Source organism: Arachis hypogaea, chromosome 3 (genome assembly GCF_003086295.3).
Source record: "Arachis hypogaea cultivar Tifrunner chromosome 3, arahy.Tifrunner.gnm2.J5K5, whole genome shotgun sequence".
Classification (NCBI taxonomy): domain Eukaryota; kingdom Viridiplantae; phylum Streptophyta; class Magnoliopsida; order Fabales; family Fabaceae; genus Arachis; species Arachis hypogaea.
Genome location: NC_092038.1, coordinates 141,885,862 through 141,908,030, shown reverse-complemented (window position 1 = coordinate 141,908,030; position 22,169 = coordinate 141,885,862). Strand labels below are relative to the sequence as shown.

At 30.9% G+C, this 22,169-nt stretch overlaps 1 protein-coding gene and 1 non-coding gene across 2 annotated transcripts; both read right to left on the bottom strand.

Annotated features, from left to right (window-relative positions):
• Window positions 1-4,133: 4,133 nt before the first annotated feature.
• LOC112739698 (small nucleolar RNA U19) lies at window positions 4,134-4,256 on the bottom strand. Its single transcript, XR_003170635.1, has one exon. It is a non-coding gene; the product is annotated as a small nucleolar RNA U19 (small nucleolar RNA).
• A 9,356-nt stretch (window positions 4,257-13,612) lies between these two features.
• On the bottom strand, window positions 13,613-14,589 carry LOC112736111 (MADS-box protein SOC1). The gene has a single exon (XM_025785454.3). It carries the CDS (start codon window positions 14,367-14,369, stop codon window positions 13,803-13,805), a length of 567 nt encoding a protein of 188 aa, XP_025641239.1. The 5' UTR covers window positions 14,370-14,589; the 3' UTR covers window positions 13,613-13,802.
• Between the last annotated feature and the right edge of the window lie 7,580 nt (window positions 14,590-22,169).

The following is a 22,169-nucleotide window of genomic DNA, read 5'->3' as shown; positions in this document are numbered from 1 at the left end:
TGAGAGGCCAAGTGATTCGGGCATTTGAAACAATAAGACTCCCGAAGCCATCTGCTACCCTCTCCAGCCCTTATTGTAAATTCACATATGGGGATTTAGATAGTAAATATGATATACTTTGTTTGACTGGTTGTAATTAACACTATTTTGTTTAACTTGTTTAAAAAAACAAGCACTGCTTCTTTGAATGTATATATGTGAATATTAATGTAAATATTATTGAAAATCTAATGTTAAGGTATATATCTGATTTAAGATGGATTAGTCATTGTCTTGTCAGTTTGAGATGTTAATGTATATATTTATTAGAACTGTCTGGCTGCTGTTTTGTTCTAGGTTCACAGTGAATGGAAATCAGGGTATTTATCAAACATTAATAGCCCTAAAAATCCAAATGAACCAAAAAAGTGCATATATCACTATTAAAAAAATGTTTCTATCAGTATTTAGTTTCAAAACAGCTTTCTGCATAATGAACCGAACACGTTATTAAGGTGAATCAATTGTATAGTACTAAATGAACGGAACATTATCCATTATAGAAAATCAAATTCAAAACAGCTTTCTGCATAATGAACCGAAGACGTTATTAAGGTGAATCAACTGTATAGTACTAAATGAAGGAACATATCCATTATATAAAATCAAATTCAAAACACCTGTGTTTACAATTTAGAGATTATTAATTCAATTCAATTCAGAACACTTGCGTACATTCAATTCAATTCATTCAATTTAGCAATTGCATCTTCAATTCAATTCAAAAATAATCTAAAAGAGTGCTTGGATGGACTTTGAGAGAAATAAATTTATGAATCTAATATAAAAGACTGGGCCTTTAATATTTCATCTGGAGATGTTAAAGAATTTTACTTATTGGGAAGCTTGGAAAAGAATAGCAACATAATAAAATTCAACGAGAATAACGTGGCGCAACTCATAGAAACTAATTACTTTGACGCGCTTGCTCTTTGTGTGCATATAATAGAGATTATTTGCAATGAACTAGTGGATCACTTGAAATGGAGACTTGGGAGAAAAGATATATATTTGCAATAAACAGCTTTCTGCATAATGAACCGAACATGTCATTATAGTGAAATAATTGTATAGTACTAAATGAATGGAACATTATCCATTATATAAAATCAAATTCAAACAGCTTTCTGCAAAATAAACCGAACACGTTATTATGGTAAAACAATTGTATAGTACTAAATGAACGAAACATTATCCATTATATAAGTTCAAAACACCTATGTCTACAATTGAGAGATTATCAATTTAATTCAATTCAATTCAATTCAATTCAGAACATATGCGTACATTCAATTCAATTCAATTTAACAATTGCATTCCATTCAATTCGATTAAAAAAAATTCAAACCACGTCCGCTTGATTCATTTCAGAAGAATAATCCAAAATGCTCTCATTCAACTGATTTGAAGTTGAATCATTCATTATTTTGATAGAATATTGAAATCTAAAAAGGAAGAAGATAAATCCACAAAATTGAAAAAGAAAACGAAGAAGAATAGGAAGAAGAAGGATGAACAGCAGAGAAGAACAACGAGCAGAAGAAAAGAAAAAAGAAGAAGAACGACGAGAAGCAGAGATTATGGATCCAAAAATTACAATGCAAATCGTTAACGTTGAAGAAGAGAAGAGGAAGAAGAATATTTACGTTGAAGAAGAGGTTTATATGTTACGTTGATAGGAGGGAGAGGCGTGTTAACGAAAAACTGCTTGGAAGACTTGAATATGTATTTTATATGGATGTAGAACATTATTGTAACAATTATTAGCAATAAAAAAAAATGCTGCACCGTCATTAAAAAAATTATACATATTACCTACATATATTAATATTTAAGATATATATGTACTGAGATAATTATTGTAATAATATTAATATTATCATTAGTAATAACACTAAAATAATAGTATGCATGAAGGGGTGTCTGTGTTTGGTTTTTCCTTTTTCGCTAGTCATGGGTTACCAATTTGTAGACAGTTAAGTACTGACTCTGAGACGGGTGTTGTTTTTCTCATTTTTCGCCATCTGCGAAATGTCAGCATAGGTCTCTCGTGTATTGCGAGAAGGTTTAATTACTCTGCAGATCTCTATAATTTTACTGAATTTTCAATTAAGTTTCTATACTTTTTTTTAATTAGTTTTTTATACCATAATTTTTTTCAATTTAGTCCCTGTTAACATTAAACATAAGAAAATATTAGCGAATTATGAAATTACTTATATATCCTTGTCTTTCACCTATAATAGGTTCATATTTCTCTGAGATTTCTCTCTTCTCAGTATCTCTTCTACTCTTTTTTTTTACTTTCCTCTTATACAACTTATGAAGATCCAGGAGGTGCTATGATAAGAGCCTCACAATCTGCAGCACTAGTGGATAGTGATTGTGAAGATGCAGCAACAGTGTGGTGGGGAGTACGTGATTGTGAAGATGTAGTAGCAGAGGTTGTTGTTGGGTGAGAAGATGCAGCAATAATCCTTTCTCCTAACCCTTTCTCTGCTCTTGCCTATTCTAACCTGCCTTCTTTTCTCAGATCTACGGACATTTACATGAAATTCTTTTTAAATAATTTAACATAAATTAATCGAAAGAGATAAAAGACATGACAATATCACAATACAATAAAATATTTTAATGATAAACATAATTAAAAGGTGAAAAGATGAAAAAAAAAAAAAAAAAAAAAAACAAATAGCAATCTACTGCATTCAACAAATCCATAATAATGTAACTTGCGAAAAAAATAAATTTTAATGAAAAATACATATCTAATGGACCAATCTATCAAATATATGAACATCAACAAAGTACTCTGTTAGCATGATTTGATAACAAAAGGTTTACAACAAATGTAAATCTTAATATAACCACCATTGATAAAAAACAAGAAGAAAAAAGAAGGAAAAATAAAAAAGGGAATAGAGTTCACTAGTTTTCCATCAACATAGAAGCAACTGAAAATAAGTATCATAGGGATACAGAATAGTAATCGAAAAATAGAAGTCGGGTTTGGCTTCTTATTAACTATATCCCATTTGTTGCTGCTACTGCTGAGGTCTGAGGCGGTTGGTAATTTGCATACCTTGGATAGCTTTCATACATGTTGGGGTCCTGTCCATAACCATAATTTTCATAACATCCCGCTAACATGTCCACAACTCATGAGGCTTAGCCAATACAAACTACCCACATCTAAACAATCTAAAATATGCGGATTGCACTCCCCATTGTACTCTTGAGGTACAAGTATCTCACGTGTTTCAACAAACAGAACATAAATAAAAAGACAGTTAACAAAAAATTAAAAAAATAAAATAACAAGCCAAAACAACATTCTTTTTCAAATAAAAACAAAGGTAGTTGAAAATGATTCTCTGCTTAACAATGAGAGGCATCCTATTGGCCAAACTAAGTTAGTGCCTATTCAACATCACGCTGCCAGCATTTGGCTATAAAGACATAACTTAAAGATATGTCTAGTTGCCTAAGCCTTTTTATGAACACATCAACTGGTAATAATAGAAAATTTTCAAATATATTCATGCTTGTTAATATAATAGAATATATTGACATCATGAAATAAACACATCTCACGCTGAGATTAATTAGCTTGCCTATATCTTATCTTGGAGGGAACAAACAGTTTCAAATAAAACCTAAAATTTTGTATACTTAAACCAAAAGTCCAAAAGAATCTCAAACTTAATGCTCCAATATTGAGAACCTTAATACTGATATTGATATAAGGTCTTGAACAGTCAAACTTACATTTTGCCAGTTTTTCTTCAATAATGAAACAAGGAAATTGACACTAAATTGTACATTCTGGAATATTTATTTCTCCTCCATTGAGCAATTTCCAACTGTAACACCCATGCAAAGAACTTTCTTAAGTTGAAACTTCACCATTGCTTTTGTACCATTAACTTTTGACTCTACGGATTCCTGATGTGTCACTAATGTTGGAAACTTACCTGCATTGATGGGTTCATATAGTCAATTGATCATATACAGAGTAACATATTATAATCCAAAACCGCAAACATAAATTTTCAATCCATTGTAGCCTTGTTAAAAATAAAAAAAGGTAGGAAAAATGTGAAAGGCTGCTTGAGGAACAATCAACGAGATTGCAGAGTCCCTTCAAAAGGCCTCTCTCAAAGAATCCCAAAGTTAATTGGGTTCTGATTGCTATCTGCCCCCTAACTAAACCACATATGAAATTGATTATTTTCATAGGGCTACTCAAAGAGGCATAGGTTACATTACTTGGTTAAGAACTTCGCTATACCATGCGATGGTGGACGACCCATGGAGGAGACACCCAAGGAGTTAAACCCCAAAATGGTCCTTGAGATTGGTGTCGTGCACTAAAATCGTCCCTGAGATTCCAATTGCACTAATTACATCTCTGAGATTGAAAAAAGTGCACCATATTAGTCCCTAACCTATTTTCCATTAACGGCGTGATGACATGGCATGAGGACGTGGACTGTAAGTGACACGTGTCACTTCATGATTTGGCCACGTGTAATTGTATGATGATGTGGTGACCAGTGACATGTGGCATGCTGGCGTGGATGGTTGTGCCACGTGTCACAATGTTATTTGGCCGCGTGTCTGTTTGTATCACGTGTTGCAACAGTATTCGTCCACGTGTCATCCATTATGTCATCGTTGTATATGCACCAAATTAGTCCCTCACTTTGCATTAAGTGATTCATTTTAGTCCCTGAAATTGAATGTCGTGTACCAAACTAGTCCCTTCACCAGTTTTTTTTTCATTTTTTCTATAAATTCAAAATTCTCAATATTTTTTAATGCATTAATTTCAATTCTATTTTTTCACATGTTCTTCAAATAAAAGTGTTTTTATAAAATATTTTTTCTCTTGCGAATACCCTAACCGCCGACTTAGAGTTGACGTGAAGGCTTTTCAAGCACCTTCACTACCATCTCCGACCTCTTTCGGTACTTTTATAAAATATTTTTTCTTGTGGATACCCCTAATAACCGCCGTCTTGGAGTTGACGTGAAGGCATTTCAAGCTTCTCTCATTACCATCTCTGACCTCTTTCATCTAGACTGCAGAGGTCAAAGATGGTAGTGAGGGTGCTTGAAATGCCTTCAATCTAGCTCATTTACACATAACGAAAACGTGTATTTCATAAGAAAAAATGTTTATTTTTAATTATTAATTTATTGTTAAAAATACATATTTTTTTATGAAAAAAAATGTGTCTAATCAATCATATAATTATTTTTTTATAATAACATACTTATATATTACAAAATTTACCAATGTTAAATTATTAAAACTAAAAAGTAAAATCTTAAAAAAATTTTATGAAAGCACTTGTATTTAAACGATATATGAAAAAATAGAATTGAAATTAATGTATCTAAGATATTAAAATTTTAAATTTAAAAAAATGAGAAAAAATTGGTGAAGGGACTAATTTGGTGCACGACATTCAATTTCAGGGACTAAAATGAGTCACTTAATGCAAAGTGAGAGACTAATTTGGTGCATATACAACGATAACATAATGGATGACACGTAGACGAATACTGTTGTGACACGTGGCACAAATGGACACGTGGCCAAATAACATTGTGACGCGTGGCACAACCATCCACGTCAGCATGCCACGTGTCACTGGTCACCACATCATCATACCATTACACGTAGCGAAATCATGAAGTGACATGTGCACGTTATCATGCCATGTCATCACGTCGTTAATGGAAAATAGGTTAGGGACTAATATGGTGCATTTTTTTCAATCTCAGGGACGTAATTAGTGCAATTGAAATTTCGGGGACGATTTTAGTGCATGACACCAATCTCAGGGACCATTTTAGGGTTTAATTCGACACCCAAGCAGTGATGGCGATGGCGCACGACGCAAGAGACGACGAGCACGCGATGGACTACGACACGAGAATGCAACGGACAATGAGCACGGGAAACGCAACTAGACGGGAAGAACTATGGTTAGGACTCTGATTGTGGGACAAAATACAAATACTTCTTTTGGTATTTTAGAAATATAGAGATTTATTTAATTAGATCTTTTATTTTAATAGAAAAAATATTCATTTTTCTAATAAAATATTTTATTATTTTAAACATTTTTTTATGTTATAGGTTAAATAAAAAAAATTATGATATAAAGACTCAATTAAAAAAATATATAAGAATCTAACTAAAAAAAATTTTATGATATAAAGACTCAATTAAAAAAATATATAAAAATCTAACTAAAAATTTGATAAAATTATAAGGATCTATAGAGGAATTAAACCTTACAAAAAGTTGCGTCACCAAAGACGCCTCCAATCTAGGGGTGACAATGAGTAGAGTAGGGTAAGATTTGGAGTCAACCCTAACCCTACCCGCAGATCGAGATTTGTATATAAACTCAACCCTATCCTATCTGCGGGTTGAGAATATCTCAACCCTAACCCTACTCGTTCTTAACCCGCGGGCACCCGATCTTACCCGCAGATTACAAAAAAGATGCAACATTATTATATAACTTGATGATAATTTAAAATATAACTGGCTTTTATGTAAAAAAAGTATTAAAATATCAATTAATGATCTTCTTTTAGTGTCTAAGGATCTTTTACATTTAGTGAGAGGTCTTTAATTCAACATCCATTTTAAACATATTTTTATATAAATATATAACATATAAATATATACTGTGCGAGTTGGTCGGGTAGGGTTGAGGCTTAACCCACACCCTACCCTACCCACTGCGGATTGGGTTGACAACCCTACCCAATCAGATGGGGTCGGATTAGATACCCACAGATAGGGTGCAGATTGCCACCCCTACTCCAATCTCCTTCTCTCCACTCATCTGTACATTATCAAAAAATAGATAATATTATTAAACTACTCTTCCACCTTAGCCAATGACAACAATAAAGAAGTCTCACGGCCCACAAATTCAATCCAACAGAATACACAAATTCAACCCAACAGTATACACAAATTCAGTTATAATTTTAGTCTTTATTATTATCTTGTCTTATCTTTATTTTCTTTTATCTTTCATAGGCCAATGCTCTATATATATTTAGTTTTACCCTCATAGTTTATAATTTCAATCAATCAACAATCAATAAAATTTCTTCATCTTTTCTTTTTTTTTTTCTTTTTTTTTTTCACAATTTTATTATCTTTGCGTACTCTTTATGTACTCTTTTCGTTTTATTATGGTTTCAGAGCTTCTCTTGAGCTTTGCTCACATCTATGGATAAACCAACCAATTCAGATCCTAAAACCCCTTCAACCTCCCTCCCACGATGAATAATCAACCTCCCTACTCTGTCCTAGGTCAAGGAGAAAGAGCACACGAACATCATCAGGAGCTTCTTTTGGACCTTTCGTCAGTCCAGCACTTTTCTTTCATGTCACTTCCTTCCAATCAAGAAACTCGTCCTTCAAACCAACTTGAGCTTTTGTCAAGTCTAACTACTCATTATCTTTGTTCTTTCAATACTTTTTCTATTGTCAACAATTTTTCAAATTGAGATTCATTCTTGAATACTTTGATCATTGATTCTGGTGCCACAGATCACATTGCATCAAATTTGTCTTGGTTTATTTCTTATACACAAATTTCTCCTATTATTGTTTATTTACCAAATGGTTCTCAAATTACTGTTTTTTATAAAGGTATTGTTCAATTTTTCCCATTCTTGGTTCTTCATGATATTTTTTATTTACCTCATTTCAACTTTAATATTATCTCCATCTCAAAAATTACTTCCGCACTCATATGTGAACTCACTTTTTCATCTTCTTCTTGTACTCTACAGAGCAATAATTTAGAGACGGTTGATTTGGGCAGAATAATATAGGGATTATATGTCTTTAAATCCAATTTCGGTAAAAATTTATCCACTACACATTCCATAAATTCCATGTAATCCCCACCCATTACACCTTCAAATATATGGTATTTTCGTTTAGGACACCTTTCTGGACAAAGACTTAATCATTTACATAAACATTTCCCTTTTATCTCTATGCATCATGACGTGGCTTGTGACATTTGTCATCTTTCTAAACAAAAGAAACTTTCATTTTCTCAAAGTTTTAACAAAGCCAATGCAAGCTTTGATTTATTACATTTTGATATTTAGGGTCCGTTTCGACAAAATTTTATTCATAATCATAAATATTTTTTTACTATTGTTGATGATTTTTAGCTGCTTTACATGGGTTATTTTATTAAAATCAAAAGGAGAAGTGCAAAATCATGTAAAAAGTTTTATTACTTTAGTTGAAACACAATTCAACTCTAAAGTCAAAACTATTCGTTTCGATAATGGACCAGAATTTATTTTACATGATTTTTATGCTTCAAAGGGCATTATTCATCAACGTAGTTATGTTGAAACTCCTCAACAAAATGGAAGGGTAGAACGCAAGCATCAACATATTTTGAATATAGCTCGTGCTCTTATGTTTCAATCTAATTTACCATAGTTTCATCATCCGCAATTAATTTTAAAACACCATTTGAGATTTTATTCAATCATCCACTAAGTTATCATGACCTTAAAATTTTTTGATGTTTATGTTTTGTTTCTACCATAATGGCAAACAGATCAAAATTTGATCCAAGAGCCAAAAAGGCTGTATTTATTAGCTTTTAACATGGTTTTAAAGGATATATTGTTTATATTTTAGAAGATAAAAGAATTAAGATTTCTAGAAATGTAATTTTTTATGAAATGATCTTGTCCTTAGTCACCAAAAAAGTTCAATTCCATACACTCAGCCCAACATTGCCAAAACATGTCTTCTCAAAAACAAGATTCAGTTAGTCTTCCAGTTGAACCCTCACCTATACCCATTGACCCAACTCCATCTAATTCTTTATTTTCTCCAACAACCTCTCCTTCTTTCTCGTCGTTTCCTAATCAAGTTGAACCCAATGACCACCGAATCTCTTTCAACACACACACCCTTCTCTCCTTTCGCACTAGACATCAGTCCACCATCACTTCCTCATCTCCTGTCACCTTCTTCACCACCTGAGCAACCCCATCCTCGTCATTCCGACCAGCCTCACCGACCTCCAGCATATCTCTCTGATTACTTGTGTAATTTCTCTCTCACCTCTACAAATCAATCTCCCTCAAAGTGCAAGTATCCTTTATCTTCAGTCATGTCTTTTTCTTTTCTTTCATCTTCACATAAAAAGTTTCTTTTATCACTACATTTTGACGTTGATTCAAAGTCTTTTAAGGACACCAATCAACACTCTAATTGGCGTAGTGCTATGGAAGATGAGCTGGATGCTCTTGAGCTGAATAAAACTTGGCGTCTTATTGATTGCCCTACAGGCGTTAAGCCGGTTGGCTGTAAATGGGTCTATCGCATCAAATACAAGCCTGATGGTTCAGTTGATCGATATAAAGCATGCCTTGTGGCTATTCACTCATACTGAAGGTGTTGATTTCTTGGAAAAATTTTTCCTGTTGTCAAGCCTGCCACCATCAGATTAGTTTTGGCATTGGCCTCTATGAAGCATTGGCCCATACATCCATTGGATGTCAATAATACTTTCTTACATAGAGATCTTTCTGAGGATTTTTATATGACTCTGCCTCCCAGATTTACATCTTCTCGACCGAATCAATGCTGCAAGCTACTAAAATCACTATATGGTTTACGACAATATAGTCGTATGTTGTATGACAAACTTTCTCATCTTTTGCTATTTCATGGATATCAGTAGACCTTATCTGATTATAGTATATTTGTTAAATTCACTGGTGCTCAAATTTCTATCCTTGTAGTCTATGTTGACGATATTGTTCTTACTGGTAATTCCATTTCTGAACTTGTTGCTATTAAGTCTATTTTGCACCAACACTTCTGAATTAAAGACTTGGGCCCATTAAAATATTTTTTGGATATTGAGGTTGCTTAATCAGCGAAGGAAATTTGCTTATCTCAGAGAAAATATTGTCTTGATCTTTTGGAGGATTCTAGTTTATTAGGTGCTAAACCTGCCTCTGTTCCAATGGATAGTACCACAAGACTATATCAAGACAAAAGTCCCCTGCTATCTGTCCCTTTTGTATATCGCCGTTTGGTTGGACGTTTTATCTATCTCACCACTACTCGATCAGACATCATGTATGCCACTCAACAATTAAGTCAATTTATAGCATCTCCTACTGAATCTCATCTTCAAGCTGCCAAGCATGTGTTATGATATCTGAAAACTAGCCCCGGCAAAGGATTTTTTTTCAAGAGAATAAAAAATTCAGCTTCTCGATTTCAGTGACTCTGATTGGGCCGGATGTCCTGACACTCGGCGATCTTTAACATGTTATTGTTTCTTCTTAGGCAGTTCTTTAGTCTCTTGGATAATCAGAGTGCTCTTCATATTGCTGTTAACCTGATTTTTCATGAACGGACCAAATATCTAGAGGTTGATTGTCACTTTGTTCGACAAAAAGCTCAAGTTGAATGGATGAAATTTCTCCCCATTTTCTTTTCTGACATCTTCACCAAGCCTTTGTCTTCTCAACCATTCCATCTTAATTTGAATAAGCTTGGTGTTCTTAACATCTTTCATCCTTAGCTTGCGGGGCATATTAAACCACTCTTTCACCTCAGCCCATGACAACAATAAAAAAGTCTCACGACCCACAAATTCAACCCAACAGAATACACAAATTCAGTTATAATTTTAGTCTTTATTATTATCTTATCTTTATCTTATCTTTATTTATTCTTATCTTATCTTTATTTGCTTTTATCTTTCATAGGCCAATGCTCTATATATATTTAGTTTTACTTTCATAGTTTACAATTTCAGTCAATCAACAATCAATAAAATATTTTTATTTTTTTTTCTTTTTTTATTCTTTTATAATTTTATTATCTTTGCGTACTTTTTATGTACTCTTTTTGTTTTATTAAATATAAAAAATAATTTGTTAATTTGTATCTATTTTTTATTATTAAAGTCTCATTTTAATAAATAAAAAATTTAGGTCGTTTTGTCTTTATCTTATTTCTTATTCTTATTTGATTCATGGCAAATTATCCATGAAGTTTCTATCAATAGCTCCATTCATGGAGGTCCCGAATCATGTTGATGTTTCTAATTTGGCCACCGTATAGACTCCTCTGATGTTTACATTTTCCACAAATTGGTTGCTATATTTAGACTTTGGTAATTTTTCCAATCCAGCTCAAATAAAAATATTACACTTGTTTATTTTGCACCAAAATATTCATTAAAGAAAGAGGAATAGAGAGCAGAGTGCTTAAACAACCTCCACCTCCGTCAACCTCAGAAGTCGTGATTATCACCACTCTGGCTTCTTTGACCACCACCACCTGCGACCGACATTGGTTGCAACGCTACAAGTGTTTTAGCTTGCTACATCAACTTTTAATTTGTTACACCAGTATTTAATATTCAATGGAATAAACAAATAACAAAGACTAAAATATAAAAAATAAATATTTTATGGAGACAAAAAATTATTTAAGCAATATTTTGTTATTTGATATCTCTAATGTTAAAAATTTTTGGATTTTTTAATTTTAAAACCATATTAAATCATTAAAAAAATATATCAAAAATTTAAAAGCATATTATAATTGAAAGAATTTATTTATTTTTTTCAACTAAAATCTATCGGTAATAGTAATTCTCTAATCGCTAATAAGATAAAAGATTGCAAGGTGATTTTTTTATTTTTTGTTTGTATACAGAGACCAAAACTGTGAAATTTTATGTATATTTGACTATTGGTTATTATCAAATTCTAAAGGCCTAATTAAAATAAAATATTTTATTTTATTTTTATTTAAATTTAAATAAAAAATAATAATAATTTATTTTATTTAATATTTATAATTTATATATAAATTATATAATATAAAATAATTAATGTGATTATAATCAATTATATGTATAATTTATAAATAAATTAAAAATTATAATTTTTTAACATCTAAAAAAATTCATATTATACTTTTACATTTAATTCACATGACTGAAATATGTTGTTTTTCAAGCCTCTCTCTTTTGCTAACCAATATATATAGTCTTATTAATAACAGAAGAGCAGAAATTTTTAATACAAAAGATAAGGTTTTAAAAATTTCAATAATAATAAATACATAAAATAGTTTATTTTCTCAATAAAAATTTTCTATTTTAGTATTTTTAAGACTTCTATTATATTTATTTATGTTAATACTTGTACTATTTTTATTCTTTTAAAAAGTCATTTAAAATTCGTTGAATTCTAAGACATCTTACAAATTCAAAGACTATTTTCATTTGTTGTAATCGAGTCCATTTTTTAAAAATAATTTTTAATAATCCATAACTTTAAAATATTATAAATTCAAATATAAGGAAGAATCTGTTTATATTAAATATAAATTTTATAAATTTATAGTATCGACTAATTTTTTTATTTCTTAATGAATTTACCAATTTAATTAAAAAATCTAAAACTCTACCTTTAAGAAATTATTTATAATATAATTAAGAAGATATTTAAAAATATTGATCATTTTCCATTTTAGTTTAGCGATGATACATTAAGTGGATTCTCAAAATATTATTTACTAGATTGGTATCTTATCAATGATTTGTGAGATGGGGTTGGTCAAATCCGCATTTGAGTGATATAACTTAAGTCTCACAATTTTTATATTAAAATAAATTATAGTAAAATAAATTTTATTTAAATTTTATGGTTTAAATTTATTTTTAAATAAAAAATTATTTTAAAAGATATAAATTTAAATAATTTTTTATATTATTTTATAATTTTATTTCAGATATATACATAAGAATGTTAATTTTATATTTTTTAATATTTTTTTACATCGTATTTCTCTTTTAATATTTTCAATACTTTTATTTTTAGTACTATTTTAGGATATAATTTTTACTAATTATAATTTTATTATTATTTATAGTTAATTTTTTTTGTTTAATTTGTCTTTTTTAATAAAATCAGTAATTCATATTATAAAAAAATTACAATACACAAGAATTATAACGACAAAATTTACAAAGCCAAATAAAAATAGAATTTATATTTTTCTATTATTTTTAGTACTCTTTTATTTAGTACTATTTTAGATTATAATTTTTTATTATTTATAACTTTATTATTATTTTATGGTTAGTTTTTTTTATTTGATTTACTCTTTTTAGTGGGATTAATAATTTTTACGGTATATTATTATTTGTGTTTTTTCAAGGAAAAATAAAGAGTAGAATTATAAAAAATATATAAATTTCCTTGGTTAATACTTAATAGCTCAATAGTGAGAAGTGAAAATAGACGAGAATGTGTTTTTCATGGTTCAACAAAACAGAAGGTTAATCATTTGGAAAAGTGCAATTCTCAATTTGTTGATTCCATTACAAGACACGCGTCATCATATTTCACCAAGAATCGATCAAAATACAACACAAAAATATAATCAAATTTTGGTAAAAGCATTATACTTAGAAATTAAATTCCACATAAAACATAATCCATGCATGTATGCTAATAATTGAAAAAGATTCTCATCTTTTAATTCATTTACAAATTAAACTAGAAATTCAAGACAAGCAAAATATAATAAAGAGCTTATTGATGAAATTACAGTATTCCACCCATGGAACTAGTGGCGGAAATTTGGGGCAAAATATAACTATAGTTGATGCTAATTACTAATTAAGAATTAATCATTACCATTACATCATTGATCTTCTCCTCTTGATTTTAGAAAGATGGTTATCCACAGTGGTTCCCATCACCACAGGTTCATGTGAAAGAAGCATCATGGACTCAACTGTCTCCAACATAGTAAGACGCTCCCTCACCCTCCTTTTCAGTTCACTCAATTCACCAATCTCACACCATTTCTTCCCTCCCTCAACAACCTCTTTGATAGCCTTTTCACGCGCCGCGCCCACTTTTTCCTCCACGCGCACCTGTTCCACAGTCTCCTTGAACAAATGGTCCAAGGTGTCTGGATCAGCACCACCATCATTATCATCGCTGCTGTCCTCGTCATCATCGCCTCCACCACGCCGCTCAGGGTTTTGGATGAGGAACTTGGCGACGACAGCGTCGACGGTGGGGTGGGCGAAGGAGTAAGGCTTGTTTCCCGGAGAGAAGACCACAATAGCAACCTCGGATCCGCAGAGAATAGAAAGTTCGTTGGCTTTCTTGAAAAGACCGGTTCTTCGTTTGGAGAATGTGACCTGCCTTGTGTTGGTGTCTTTCACCATCTTAATCTCGATCTTACGGCGACCCATGCCTGATGATGGTGACAGTGATTACTAAAGAAAGAAGAAAGTGATGAGAATGTGTATGGAAAACGAGGATAGGCATGTATGTGATTATTATTGTTTGTGAACACTCATTTATAATGTAAACTAACACTTTTTCTAATTATTTTTTTATTCATTTGGTTGGAATTTCTCTTTGTTTTTGCTTATGGACATAAATTTCAGTTTATGGAAAGGTATTAAATCATTAATAGAAACCTTTTTTCGATTTGAAAATTGTGAAGCTAGCACAGTAATACTAAATATGGATGGGGCATGTTTTCCTTTTTTGGAATCACACACACGAAAAAATCTAAATTCTATCTTAAAAAATGTTATTCTTACATTAAAATCAATCACTAAAATCAACCACTAATGTATTTATATATAAATATACTAATTTATTTATATATAAATACATGTTAACATGTATAATTTAATTTATTTTCAATATATATTTATATTAGTGACTGACTTTGATAGTTAATTTTAGTGTACACGTAGTATAATCATTTTATCTTATAATAAATATTTTGAAAATACCAAAACAATATTAGAATATAATAAAATAAATATTATTTGAATTATATTATTTAAAATTATTTTTAAATAAAAAATTATTAAAAAATATATATTTGAATATTTTTTATATTAGTAAACTTTTTAATATTTTTATTTTTAATATTATTTTAGAATATAATTTTTTATTAATTATGATTCTATTATTACTTACTGTTAATTTTTCCACTGATATACATTATCTTATTTACAATGAAAGAGCAGAAGTTTTTAATAGAAAAGATAATAAAGAGTATTTATCCATTTTGGTTCTCAAAGAATTTTGGATCAGATATTTTAATTTTCAACTAAAATTAATTACTCGATTGATCCCTAACAACTAATTCTGTCAGTTACTTAGGTTCTTACCTCTGTCAACTCTAACGGAAGACAAAATGGCCCCTGACAACTCTAACAGGAGACGAAATAATTCCTGACAACTTTAACAGTGGACAAAATGATCCTTGACCCTTTTGTTCGAAAACGATACTGTTCTTCCCCAACTTCCATCATATCTCGCATAATCCTAATATTCATACTCTCCTTCTTCACTTTCACAGTCTTCTTCTTTTCCATCTTTTCCTTCTTCCTCTTCAACTCCAAGATCAAGCCATGGTGTAACTGTCACGCGTGTCGCACCTGCCTCAATATATCATGGACCACACACTTCCTAAATCTCTGTAACTGGTACACCCACCTCCTCCGCACTTCACGCACCCACCAGAAACATCCACCTCCACGTCCTAATAACAGCATCACCTCCAACCCTGACAACGTCCACCACATTCTCAAGACCAAATTTTATAATTACCCCAAGGGCACGCCTTTCTTCACTCTCCAACAAGCAATATAGATTGTTGGACATTAGGACATCATGAGAAGATTCTCCTTCGGCATCATATGCAAATTCTCATTTGGAATGGACTCCGAGTGCTTCATTCCTTCTTTTTCGGAGTCCAAGTTGGCAGACAACTTCGACCTCACATTCAAGCTATCAGTACAACAAGTAATATCGTTGTTGCCGCTTATATAGAAACTGAAGCGATTACTGAACATTGGTTCGGAGAAGAAGCTGAAGGAACCAATTGGAGTGGTGGACAATGTAGTCATGAAGATGATAGGATAGAGGAGGAGAGAGATGGCAACGACAACAACGGGTGTCTTAACAAATCAGAATTGCTGTCTAAATTCATGAGATCCATCGAAGACAACAAGTATATACTTGAGAGACATAGTCATTAGTTTATTGAGTATTAATTGATTGAGAACAAGTTGATTATTTTTCTTCTTGTGAATATTGAAGTTACAGAGTGTGCATTGTGTAGCTTGAAGTTATAGTGTTAAATTGTTAGTGTTATGCGAGATATGATAGAAATTGGGGGAGAACAGTGTCATTTTCGAACAGAAGAGGTCAGGAACCATTTTGTCCCCTGTTAGAGTTGCTAGGGACTATTTTGTCCTTCGTTAGAGTTAACGGAACAAATGACCTAAGTGACTGACGGAATTAATTGTTAGGAATCAATTGAGTAATTAATTTTAGTTGGAGACTAAAGTGTCTAATCCAAAATTCTTTGAGAACCAAAATAGGTAAATATTTTAGATATTTCAATAATATTAAATACATAAAATTAAATAATTTACTTTGTCAATAAAAATTTTTTATTTTAATATTTTAAGACCTCTACTACACGTATTTGGGTGTTGAGACCTTTACTATTTTTTACTTCAAATTATCTAAAATTCGCTGAATTTTAAGACATCTTACAAATTCAAATATTATTTTCATTAGTTGTGATAGAGTCTCCCTCTTAATAATAATTTCTAATAATCCCCAACTTTAAAACATTATAAATTCAAATATAAAGAAGGATCTGGTTATACTAAATGTAAATTTTATTAACTTATACTGTCGACTAATTTTTTATTTCTTAATAAATTTTACCAACTTAAATAAAAAAAAATACAAAAATTTACTTTTAAGGAATGAGAGTAATTCACATGAATAAATCAACATTCATTTAATATTACGCATATCACCCAAAATAAAAAATATAACGTAAATCACTCCAATCACATTTCTATGTAAATTGAAACAGATAGACTAGATTTAATTCTCTATATAAATTGAAACAGTCTGGTTCGATTTATACATATTTGCATGTTGTGATAGTAAATTTAATCAGGTTGTTTCAATTTATACATGCATGCATACTATCCTAGTAAATCTAATCCGTCTGTTTAGATTTACTAAGATAGTATGCATGCATGCATAAATCAAAACAGTCTGATTAAATTTACGTTTTGATTTCCAATTTGTAATTTGAGAAAAATAATTAACATATTATATCAACAAAATTATCATAATTTATGAAATTAAGTATAAAAATTATTTCCTTAAAATATTGATACAGTTTATCTCTATTGTTATTTGAAACCATCTATTTTAAATAGTTCAGTACAAATAAATATGAAAAAGTCATCATTCATTTAAAATTTAAAATATAGATGAGATATAATTTAATTAAAATTGATCTAAATAGTAACAAAATATATCAATTTTTATTTTTTAAATTAGTCTAAATTAAATTATTAATATTATTTTATTATGTTCAAAAATTATATTTTTATATTTATAACTTCATATATCTCGTTTACAGTATACACAAGATAATTATGAATTTATCTTGTTATGTGTATTTTCTTAAAATTCTATTATCTTGTTTATCGTGTAAACGAGATATAAGCAATCTTAATTTGTTTACACGGTAAATGGAATATGTAAAAAAAAAAAAACTGATAAATATGCTACAAATTACCTATATTCATAAATAAAATATTTATTTAAAAAATCCTAACATATGTGTATATATAGTATATCAATATTTTAAAGAAATATTTTTTATACTTAATGATATAATATGTTAATTATTTTTCTCAAATTACAAATTGAAAATCGAAACGTAAATCTAATCAGACTGTTTTGATTTATGCATGCATGCATACTATCCTAGTAAATCTAAATAGACAGAGTAGATTTACTAGGATAGCATGCATGCATGTATAAATCGAAACAGCCTAATTAGATTTACTATGACAACATGCAAATATGTATAAATCGAACCAGACTGTTTCGATTTATATAAAGAGCTAAATCTAGTCTATCTATTTCAATTTTTATAGAGATATGATTGCGGTGATTCACGTTACGTTTTTTATTTTGGGTGATATACGTAATATTGAATTAATGTTGGTTTATTTATGTGAATTACCAAAAAATTATTTACAATATAATTAAGAAGATGATTTAAAAAAATTGATTATTTTCTATTTTAGTTGGCGATCATAGATTAAGTGGATTCTCAAAATGTTATTCACTAGATTGGCATCTTATTATTAATAGTTTATGAGACAAGATTGGTCGTTTGACTCAGACAATAAATAAATATTGTTTAGATTATAATATTTAAAATTATTTTTAAATAAAAAATTATTACAAAGAATATAAATTGAAATAACTTTTTTATATTATTTTATTATTTTATTTTAGATATATATGTAAGAATGTTAGTTTTTATATTTTTTTTATTAATACTCTTTTTATATGGTACCTCTTTTTAGTACGATCACTATTTTTATTTTTAGTATTATTTTAGACTATAATTTTTTATTAATTATGATTCTATTATTACTTACAATTAATTTTTATTTAATTTGTTCTTTTTAATATAAATAATAATTTATATTATAAAAAATTATAATAATAAATAATACACAAAATTACAATGACAAAATTTTACAAAACCAAACAAAAAAATAAAATGAAATCAACTATAGACAGAATTATTCGTATGAACCAAAGTGTCTTTATTAAAGGGCGGCCTATCAGTGAGAATATTATTATTGTCCATGAATTCATGCACTATTTGAAGAATAAGAGACAGAAAAATTATAATATGCCTCTCAAACTCGACATGAGCAAAGTATACAACCGAGTAGAGTGAAGTTGTGTATAAGAGATGCTTAAAAGACTGAAATTTTGTTAGAAATGGATAGATTGGATGAAGGAATGTGTCATTATAATTTTTTATTCTACTACAGTAAAAGAAAATTCAAAGGACTTCGTTAAGCCAACAAGAGGTCTTAGATAAGGAGATCCTCTTTTACCCTGTCTTTTTTTAATTTGTGCAAGGGGCTTGTCTCATATGCTCCAAAGAGGAGAATATAATTAAGATTTCACAGGTCTAAAGTTAAATCGAAGGTGCTCTACTCTTAGCCATTTATTTTTTGCTGACGACTCTATTCTCTTTGGTAAAGCAACTACCCAAACTTGCCATAATTTACTAAACATTCTACTGTAGTATAGTGAGATAATCGGAAAGATAATTAACCTCAACAAGTCTTCAGTATTCTTCTGTCAAAATACCCCTCTAGAGTAGAGCATCCTTCAGGTGTCACATGTAGGATCTCAGGATAAATACCAGGGTCTCCCTACAATTATCTACAAATCAAAGAAAGAAACGTTCAGATATATTAAAGATAAAGTGAGCAAGAACCTGAATGTATGAAAGTGATCTCTCCTTTCAATTAGTAAACGAGAAGTACTTATTAAAGCAGTAGGATCAGCAATGCCTATTTACACCATAAGCAGCTTTAAGCTTCTGGAGACACTTATTGACAGTATACAGAAGAATATGATGAGATTTTGGTGGGGCCAGAGAAGAGACAACGAAAGAAAAATACAATAGATCAAATGGGACACAGTTTGTAGAACTAAAGATAATGGAGGTTTGAATTTTAAAGACTTAAAAGCCTTTAATTTCGCAATGTTAGAAAAATAGTGTTGGAGAATCCTAAACAGATCTGAGTCCTAGCTCACAAGGTTCTAAAGAGCAAATATTTTTTCCTTTTCTTCCTTTATAAAAGCTCAATTAGGAAGTAATCCTTCCTGGGCTTGGAGAAGCCTACTGGAACGTAGGAAAGTGATTAAAAAGGATATAAAATGGCAGGTGAGCAATGGTACACAGATTCATATCTTTAAAGATTACTGGTGTAACATCCTACCACACAAAGTTTTACACTAGGAATGTAAAACAGAGGTGGTGTGGTATTACGACCTCTAAAAATGAAATCATATATATAATATAGACGAAAAATTATTTTATCTAGGAGCCTTTGAAGAAAGGTATTAAACAAACGTGTTAAACAGAAAAGCGCATCACTCTCGAAAACGATAAACGTATACTAGACAGGATAAGAGTAAAGCGACATATATACATATATACATAGGAAAAGAATTTCAAAGGTACAAATAACAAGACTTCTGACTCAGCTCGCGAAGTTAAAACCGGCCAGAGCATATATACATATATACAAGATAAAACCCAAAAGGCCTAAAAGACAGTTTACAGAACCTATTTCTCCAAATCAACCTCTAAGAGGGATAAAGCATATTATACATATACAATGGAGATTTAAGAGTATTTATATATACATCAGAACCAAAATAAAATCCCAAACACAAGGATCTTCGCTTTCAGAAGCTCCCAGTGTGTCTCAGCGAAGTGTCTCACGTCCTGCATCTGAAAACCACAAAATATGTATGGAATGAGAATCAGAGGTTCTCAGCATGGTAATGGTGCCCACATAACTAACATATAATGTCCCGAAAAAGTCAGAGAAAATCCTAGAACTTCTGACATTAGATTTAAACTTAAAACTAACATTGAAAATCATAAATAGGGTGAGGTATCTAAGGATTCTATATTCTATTTCAATTTCCAACTTAACCCCTAAGTTCATCACCTTTTCTCCAATCCTCTGAAATACCGGTGCACAGACAGACAATGCATACAAAGAAAACACAAGTAGTTTACAGTTACAGCAAACAGAACATATAGCAGTTAAGCATGAATATTAATTACGCAAACCCAAGAATGTAAAACCAAACAAGTCACTCAAATGCATATGATGCATGTCTTTCCTACTGGCCGTGAGCTCACGTGTCAGTTATTTTGCCAGAACCCGACACATGCGATAGCTAACCCGAATATCATCCTCTTGAAAACCAGTGGGCGGTACACCACCACGAACCCCACCTGGCGGGCGGTACACTACCATGAACCCCACCATTGCGAGCAGTACACCACCACGAACCTCGCAAGATCTTCAATTGGAAAACAACACACACACGTGGGTGGTACACCACTACGAATCCCACAAAGCATTCTCATTTAAAAATATGTGGGTAGTAAACCACCACGAACCCCACATACGTCTCGACACTGGGCAAGCAGTAAACCACCACGAACCTTGCCAGGTCAAAACTCAAGAAAAGTCAATTTTATTTTCAAATTCATTATAAATCATTCACACCTCCATTTCCAATCATATCTCATTCATCACAAATCTTAACATCAATACCATCTTCGTCATGCCATATTCATTATTTTCCAACAAAATCATTTGTTGTTATAACTCTCCCAAACCTCTACCCTCTACTCCATTGGCTCTAAATTCATGACGGTAAACACCCCTAATCATACTTCACTACCCAAAAATCTACCTATCAAGCTTTAAATAAGTATTAACAAGGTTTTAAAAGCTAGAGGAATGGTTTAAAAACACAAAAAAAAACTCATATTTCAGAAAAACAGGGACTGTGTGTGTCGTGCATACGCACAGAGTTAAAAATGGGTGGTTGCATATGTGATCCCCTGCTCACCTACGTGAGTGTTCCAACCCGAATGGACTACTCGCGTCGTGTGTGTCCCTCGCGTACGCATGGTTAGCAGAAATCTCAAAAAGCTGCTAAGTTCAAAATTTCTGTTTTACACACCAAATTTTGATCGCGTATAACTTTTTCGTTTTAAAACATTTTTCTTCGTTCTTTAAACGATATAAACCTCTCAGACCAAATTTTCTTTCAAGAGAAGTTTGATAAAATTTGGAGGTCCGAAGGCCAAGTTATGCTCCGCCAAAGTTGGTAAAAAATAAGAGTTTCCATAAAATTTGCACACCTCAACTTTCAAAACATGCTAATTCCAAACCTTTCAAAAACCAACCCAAACCTTACCACAAAAGCTCCAAACCAGCCTCAACAATATCATAACACCTCTTAACACATCAATCCATAATTATAATAAGTTTGTTCAATAATTTCATACAAAGACAACATCAAACAACATTATTAACTTACACGCGCAAGTGCACGCGCACACACGCGCACGCACA